The sequence below is a fragment of the Nicotiana attenuata genome, unplaced genomic scaffold (assembly GCF_001879085.1).
Source record: "Nicotiana attenuata strain UT unplaced genomic scaffold, NIATTr2, whole genome shotgun sequence".
NCBI lineage: Eukaryota > Viridiplantae > Streptophyta > Magnoliopsida > Solanales > Solanaceae > Nicotiana > Nicotiana attenuata.
This window is the reverse complement of record NW_017671994.1, coordinates 37,455-45,939: the sequence shown is the minus strand read 5'-3', so window position 1 is coordinate 45,939 and position 8,485 is coordinate 37,455. Positions and strand designations below refer to the sequence as shown.

Here is an 8,485-nt window from a genome sequence, read left to right as displayed (position 1 = left end):
TTAGTGGATCTACGTGACATGAATTTGAATTAGTTAAGATAGCGGGTTCCAAACCACGGAAGCCCAAGGAAAAAAATTATAGGAGGTTCTTTTGTTCTTTTACTTAAGAAAGATGATTGACTGTGATGGAGCAATTAACATCTAAGTAAAATGAGAATTTTACAAATTTTCTTTCCTACTTCCTGTTTTGCCTTTTTTTTTTAAAGAAGGAATATGCTGCTGGTGCTCTTTTTTCCTTTTAGACATTGACATTAGGTTATATATTAATATCCAAAAATAATAATTACATAAAGGTTATAAACAGTAAAATCTCTCTATAATATTGTTATTTGTCGGAATATTTTTTTTGTTATTATAACAAAATGTCGTTATAGAGAATATTTGTAATTTAACATAACATTAAAGATCGATTAACAAAATTTAGTCGTTATCGAAATGTTATTATAGAGGATGAATATTATATAGAGGTCTAATTATATATAAATATCCTAATTATAAAAGAGTAGACATGTGGTTCATTTATTAATTCTATTATTTCTCGGTTATATTGTACGAATTATTCATTTAATAATTTCATCCATGTGCTGCTAGGGACAATGATAGGTTGTTATACAATGTAGGGTATATCACCATTATCAAATCGTTAATGGGAAAAAAACATCAGAAAATTAGCATGAAATAATAAATATAATATCAGCAGTCGGTAGCTATTAAAATAAATTGTGATTTGGACAACAAATAGCTAGATGCAAACACATATGTCTCTGATGAAATAGACACCCTAAAATAAATCATATCTTATCAAGTTCTGTAGATCTGGGAAAAGTTTATGGCCCCTCTGTATGTACTAAATCTAATTAATTTCAATTTCTGGAGCTTAAAAACATATGAAATGTTATATGGTGAATTTTGAAATATTAAAAAATTATTTTATAGGCTATGGGTTTAATTTTACTGATAAAATGATAAATAACTTGTTTATATTAGATTTATGAAAAAGAAACAAGATTTAACTACATCGGCAGTGTTAAAAAAAGTCCCGTGTTAATATATGGGTCGTTTGGTTGGTGGGATAAAGGATAACAATCTCGGAATAAAATGCATGATTATCTTATCCCGTGTTTGGTTATGTGTATCTTAACCGGCTATTTTTGGTTTAGGTGGTTGGATAGACCGCTGTTTGGATTAATTCTTCTTATTTAATCCTGGAAACTATTTGTAGGGGATTTGCAGTCGTGCCCTATATTTGTGCCACCTTTAAACCTGTACCCTATTTTTAAAAATTATTGATTTGGTAACCAGTTGACAAAAAATCTGTAATAATATGACAATTACACCCTTGACAAAAGATATAAAACCTGCATCATGCATTAATCGCGTGATCTGCAACCTCATTCGTGAAAAAAGATCTCCTCCTCTCCTCTCAGCAACTTTATCAAAAAACCAGAAACTTATCCAGATTCATCTTCAGAATCACACTTGCATGAAGTTGTTTCATGTTGAAGCTAAAACTTCATGTTAATATAGCATGAAGTTGTTTTATGTTGAAGCTAAACTTCATGCTAATATAGCATGAAGTTGTTTCACATCGAAGCTAAAACTTCATGCTAATGCATGCTGAAGTTATTTATCCTGCAGTCTACAGTTTTATCATGAGTTTTATCCGAAACTTCAGTCTAAACATGCTGAAGTTATTTAGTTCATTTGCTAAACTTCTGACCAAACATGCTGAAGTTAATTAGTTCATTTGCTAAAACTTCAGACTAAATGCTTAAGTTTTTTAGTTCATTTGCTAAAACTTCAGACTAAACATTCTTAAGCTTTTGTCTTGCGGTATGTAATTTTCTAATGAGTTTTTGCTAATGCATGCTGAAGTTATTTAGTTCATTTGCTAAAAGTTCAGACAAAACATATTGAAGTTATTTAGCTCATTTGCTAAAATTTCAGACTAAACATGCTTAAGTGTTTTAGTTCATTTGCTAAAACTTCAGATTAAACATGCTTAAGTTTTTGTCTTGCAGTATGTAGTTCTCTAAAGAGTTTTTGCTAGCGCATGCTGAAGTTATTTAGTTCATTTGCTAAAACTTCATACCAAAACATGCTGAAGTTTTGCAACGCAGTTTATTCGAAACTTCAGTCTAAATAAGCTGAAGTTTTTTAGTTCATTTGCTGAAACTTCAGCTTAAACATACTTAAGTTTTTTTCTTGCAGTTTGTCAATAATCTTTTATTAAAGAAGGGCAAAATCGTCTTTTTAAAACGCTTTTAACAAAAAAAATGGGTACGAATGCAAACGGAAAAACAAAACGGGTATAAGTTAAAAAGGGGCAACCAAATAGGGCGCCCCATGCAATTATTACCTATTTGTACTAAAATGGTGGGATTATGTATCCCATATAGGAAATGGAATTGCTAATCTCATATGATATACCGGCCCATTGGATATCCTTGCCTATCCCATCCCACTAACCAAACGACCCCATATAGTATTTACTCAAATCATTTTGAGATTGCATTTTCAATAGCATGGACAATCAGTTAGTAATAATACTGCATATTATTAAAAAGACGATATTTTCAGTTGCAAATTGAATCTGTTAAAGCTGGCATTAATTATAAGGCTTGTGGATCCTGGAGCCACCTCACCTATCGAATAACAACTGTTTTTGTGAGTCAGTTAAGAAATGTCTCCTTCCAGTCTGGGGCCTCAAAGCTATAACTTCTGCCTTTATGTCAACTTTCATTTGGCACCTCCACCGGTATGGTGGGACACATAGAATTCCTCTACCCTTAATTATAATTATCGGGTTCGAGCTCTGAAAATGAAAAAAATATGAAGCGAAGCATTTTCCTTTTTTATGGACCTTACTCGGTATAAATTCAGATTAGTCAGGTGCGATGCCCATGACGGAGGGCGGGTCGGGTATAAATTCAGACTAGCATATTTCTAAGTTAGCAAGTTTCTAAAGAAAGAGTGCACATGTCGTCGAATGTGAGATGAAAGTAAAGAGCTTTATAAGGCATGACACAAGTTCACATGGTACGCGCGCTTTTGGGGCTCGATGTAGCGTAGCCCGAAAGACAAATCCGCGCGGATGTGAGTCCAAAACGAATAATACGTGCCATAAGCTTGGGTTGTCACATCAAGGCCTCAATACGAGACCAAAAGAAAAACCAGAAAAAAAAAAAAAAACTTTTATTTGTCATTACAGCAAAATATTTGCACATATCTTGGAGCTAAAAAATTACAACACATCAATGGTGATTTAATTAGGGGCTTATTTTCCACAACTGGACCAAGGTTAAAAGGACACATCTTATGTACATTTCCTGACCAAAGGTCATCAAAACAAAATCCAAAACAACAGAAAATTTCATCTAATAACATACAAATGCTGCACATTATTTAGTCACTGTTACAATTAATGAAATCCCCTTGATCCTCTAGACTGATAAAGTTCCAGCCTACTCTTTGCTTCCTGCAACATTTTCTCCACCTTTTCATGTTGGCTCAAGTACGTATTTTTCGAAGCCCATTCGAGCACTGTAAGCACCTCAGCTTGAGCAAGCGCTTCGCTATCAGGAACGTGCAACGCAATGTAGCATAGTAGAAGCAATGCTGGACTCTGAACTTTTTGTTCACCAAAGTAAACAAGTTGTATCAATTTATTCGCCCCTCCCGCGCTTATAATTGCCTTTGAATGATCTAAGTGAAGGTAGTTATCTGAACCAGCAAATTTTGTAAGGGCCATAGCAGCTTCCTTAGAAACTGCTGTTTCTCTTTCGTCGAGCAGCTTTACTAACGGACTAATCATCCTCGTCTCTGTTGCTCGAAAAGTCCTAGCTAAATTCCCGATAGATTTAATACATGGAATAAGTAAATCTGAATCTCCTTTTTCAATTATTCTCAGCAATTGATCAACAACAGCTTTGCATGCTGTTGTATTAGGCTTGAATGCCGATCTTCTCAAATCAGCATTCTGTTCTGCTACTGATGTAATCTCCATTACTGCCATCGACGAATTGTACTTAACATCTTCAGTTCCTTTTTCTAATAGTACTGCAAAGCAAAGCAACGCCCTCGATTCAGTAATGCTACGACAAATAGAGGAATTTCCCTTGGCGAGTTGCCATAATGCTCGTGCAGCCATCGCCTTCATATAAGCTTTGGTAGCAGGATCCTCATTTTCTCTACCTTTGTTACTACTCACCCCATTCGACGAAACAATATGCTGATGTTGATGATTGACATGATTTTGCTTCAGACCATTGTTTCCTTTAATCTTGCCCTGATTGAAAATCTGGTTCACACCATTGACAAGATTTTGCTGATACGCCTTCGTTAGACCTTTCATTGACATAGTAGTGGTAATCACATTATGCATCTGATTCGGCTTCTTATTTCCCAAAGGATGTGGAGTGGGACAATTCTTGTCATCATCGTCGTTCACCTTGATCGGGCTATTCACATTGCTATTGATATTACTAGCCAAAACAACAGCGTGAATCGAAGTGGCTTTGCTGACTATAGCATACTTGCTATGTTCTTGGACAGTCTCAAACGCGAGATGGCTAACCAGTAACCGGACTATATTATGCTGCTGAAAAAGATCTTGACATTTCGGATAATGTTCAGAGAGCTCAGCAACTGCCCATGCCACTACTGACTGAACTTTCATTGGAGCTTCTTTCAGGATTTTCGCGAACGTTGAGCAAACACCAGCGTGTACCATGTGTTCGACACTTTCAGGATCATTTCCAAGAAGTCCAATTGCCTTAGCAGCATTCTCCTGACCTTCCAATTTCCCTTCTTTCAACAATTTCAACAAGGGTCCGACTCCACCTGTTGAGACATAATATAATTAAATACAGTCGCACTCTATTCAATAGCTTAGAGTTTTTCCTAAAGTTCTATTCCCTCCATTTCAATTTATGTGAACCTGTTTGACTGAGCACGGAATTTTAGGAAAAAATGAAGACTTTTAGAATTTGTGATCCTAAACAAGTCAAAAAGGGGCCCAGAGTATTTGTGTGGTTATAAAAGCTTCTCATTAAGGGTAGATTGGAAGTTTACGCTAAATTGTTTCCAAATTTAGAAAGGAGTCATTTTTTTTGGAATGGACCAAAAAGGAAATAAGTTTACATAAACTTGAACAGAGGGAGTAATATCTTAAACTTTTCTGTAAAATGGTCATACAATTCACTATGGTATCAAGGTAGTCAGAAGTCCTAAGTTCAAATCTCAGTACCACAAAAAAGTACAAAAGAATATTTTTGGAATTGTTACACAAATAGTCGGGCAGATTCAATGTTTAATTTTTTCTAGTCTGTATAAATAGTTTATACAATGACTATACACGGGTATACATATATTATACATGAAGTATTCATATATTATACATCCGCCGGCTATTTTAGTTTATGATATTGGATGAACAGCTATTTGTGTTATTTCATATCTAGTCCATAAGAAATGAATTAAGCCCACACGTGACGAACATGTTGAAACATGACCGGATTATTTGCACCATATGACCTTTTCTGATGAGCCACTCTTTAAATTATGACCTTGTTAGCTCAATCGGCTAATTTTGCCTTTAAAATTAGTTGGATACTCCCTCCGGTTCACAATAAGTGTCCAATTTGCTTTTTTATTTTGGTTCAAAATAAGTGTCCAGTTATGTAATCAAGAAAGAATTTAATTTGTTTTTACAAAATAACCCCTATGTACATATCTCTAAAAAGTTTTCTTACTCCTCACATTAAATGTTTAATTAGGGATAGTTTAGTCATAGTAGGTATTTTTGTATAGAATTTAGTATTTTCTTAATGGGCGTGCTAAAAGCAAATTGGACACTTATTATGAACCGGAGAGAGTAATTTTCAATTTTGCAGTCAATTAATCCACTAAGTTAATTGAGGGACACAATTCAAATAATGACCTCAAAAAAGGCAATTTGTGCAAATGCCATACATAATATAACCAACTAACAGTTTAAGCTTTTAGACGAGAATTTCAACGCACCTTCTTCAATGATCAATTTCCCATACCGATTATTATCCCGAGCCAACGAAACCAACGATGCAGCCGCATCTGATCTCTCATCCAACGAACCTGTATACAAAATGGCAATCTGTTCCCAAATCAAACACAGAATAGGTTCATTAGCAGCAATAGGCGGCAGTCCCAAATACTCATCAGCACGTTCATTAGCTGAAGCCGAAACTCGTAGTAGCCACGACACATCACCAATTGAATTCTCCAACAGAGAAGTCATTTTTCGAAAAGCAGCAGCAGGGATGATAGTAAAAACCCGTTTCACGAGCCCGTTAGCTCTGCATTTTACGACGATGGACAGCGCCTTTTCGAGGACTTGCTCAGTATCTTCAATGATTCGTTTTGTTGGTCGTTGGTAAAGATCGTTGCTAGCGCGTGCTGCTTGACGGAGAAGTGATGCTAGTTTTTCTGTTTTGGATTTGATATCTGCACATTCTTGTTTAAATGAACTTGCTTCGTCTGCAGCTTTTGTTACTTGATCAGCTAGTTGGATTGGCTTTGCCAAGATCTGTTTAACTATGTCAGCCATTGATAAAACCAAAATCCCAGATCAAGAACTACAGAAAATTAAAATGGAGGGTTTATTTAGACCACTAAGAAATTTTGGAGGATAAAAATGGAGAAATGAAGAAGGAGATTGTTTACATTTAGATGTTGTTATTGGAGTTTTGGCAATGGAGGAGTGGGAGTAAGCTGATATTCGAGATTTGTGATAAATAGAGTAGCAGTTTTTTTACTTTCTTTTTCCTTTTCGGCCTTCTTATATAATGTTGGCTTGTGGAATATTGCATATTTTAAGAGTTTGATAAGTACACTTATATGCGGGGACGGGGCTAGAGTGCTGGGAGCGGGTTCGATCGAACCCATTAGCTTTGTTCGAACCCTGTATTTGTTTTAAAAATTTGATTGAATATGTACAAATTATTAATATATTTTAGAACCCAGTAACATCAAACAATTGAAATTTCGAACCTGTAAGCTTGAAATCATGGCTCCACCTCTGCTTATATGAAGTGTTTAATTGGACATGAAGTTACAACAACAACCATCCAGTATAATCACACAAGTGGGGTCTGGGGAGGGTAGGATGTACGCAGCCTTACCCCTATCCTGAAAGGGCAGAAAGACTGTTTCTTATAGACCCTCGGCTAAAGAAGGTGAGAGAAGCAAATTGGACACCAAGTTGAAAGAAAAAAAAAATTGTAACATACATATCAAAAGTACTTTTAGAACTTATAATCATAAATATCGCGTGATATTTCTTGAGTTGTAGGAACATGTTTGTGAGGATAAAATGAAAATATTACTAATATATACTTACTCCATTCTTATTTATGTGACAAAGCTCGAGTTTAAGAAAAAACAAGGTTTTTGAAATTAGTGGTCATGAATATATCATAACGTTTATAAAGCTTTTGAAACTTATGATTTAAAGTATTTTATAATATTTATATGACTTTAAAAGCTTCTCATTTAGAATAAAATTGAAGTTTAAGTTAAATTATTTTTAAATTTAAAAAATTATATCCTTCTTTTTGAGACGGGCTAAAAAAAATCTTACCACAACTAAAAGAAGAGAGTATTAATGTATTTTTAGATATAAAATGTATCAATTTTTGTACATAATTTACCTCGTAAATCACGTTTTATCCATAGTTTAGATCCTAGACACACTTTGAAAATGTTCCGTAAAAAGTTGCCCATAATCGAAAAATGTGTCATAGAAATTTAATCTCATGGTGACGAGATAAATTAAATATTCTGCCAATAAAATACTATAGGAAGAGTACGTGTAGTAATAAATGGTTTTTCTGATTGTAGTAGTTGTTATTGAGATTTATTGCTGTGTATTTGTGTGCAAGAATTTCATTGTTTTTAATACTAAAAGTTATTATTTAAATGGTTGTCAGTGAGTCGAGCTCGTTGTCACCTTAACTAACTTGGATGGTCTGGTCTCCTTTTATAATAATATGAAAAAAGCTCAGAAAAACAGGTCACAGACAACGTGGGGTATGCTGTGTTTCACTTTAGGGACTACTCTATCACATGCCCAGATTCTGCGGCAGATTGGGAGACTTCTTCCTTATAGGGCGGGGTTAGAGCTTCGGTAACGAGTTCGGCCGAATCCAATAACTTTAGTCCAACTTATATATTTGTCTTAAGAAATTTATTGAATATGTACAAATTCTTACTTAAGAACCCAATAACATAAAATGACTTAAATTTCGAACCCAATAATTTCAAATCCGGGCTCCACCTCCGCTTCCTTAGAAATATACCTCGATAGTCATGTCAAATGTCTAGGGGCGGAGGTAGGGTATAATTTATGGGTTCGGTCGAACTCAGTAGCTTCTCCCTAGACTCTGTATTTGTATTTATATTAAGTATATAATTGCAAAACCAGTAACTAAAACATGATATGGGTTCG

General features: G+C 34.8%; 1 protein-coding gene across 1 annotated transcript; it reads right to left on the bottom strand.

Moving 5' to 3' along the window:
* Nucleotides 1-3,198: 3,198 nt before the first annotated feature.
* Nucleotides 3,199-6,822, bottom strand: LOC109211237. The gene is made up of 2 exons (XM_019374742.1): nucleotides 6,025-6,822; nucleotides 3,199-4,842 (listed from the first exon to the last, which is right to left on the bottom strand). Exons 1-2 carry the CDS (start codon nucleotides 6,584-6,586, stop codon nucleotides 3,422-3,424), a joined length of 1,983 nt encoding a protein of 660 aa, XP_019230287.1. The 5' UTR covers nucleotides 6,587-6,822; the 3' UTR covers nucleotides 3,199-3,421.
* Between the last annotated feature and the right edge of the window lie 1,663 nt (nucleotides 6,823-8,485).

Coding starts and splice junctions, on each gene's coding strand:
- LOC109211237 (XM_019374742.1), bottom strand. CDS start 6,586: ATGGCTGACATAGTTAAACAGATCTTGGCAAAGCCAATCCAACTAGCT. Junction 4,843..6,024: donor GAAATTGATCATTGAAGAAG/GTGCGTTGAAAT, acceptor ATGTCTCAACAG/GTGGAGTCGGACCCTTGTTG.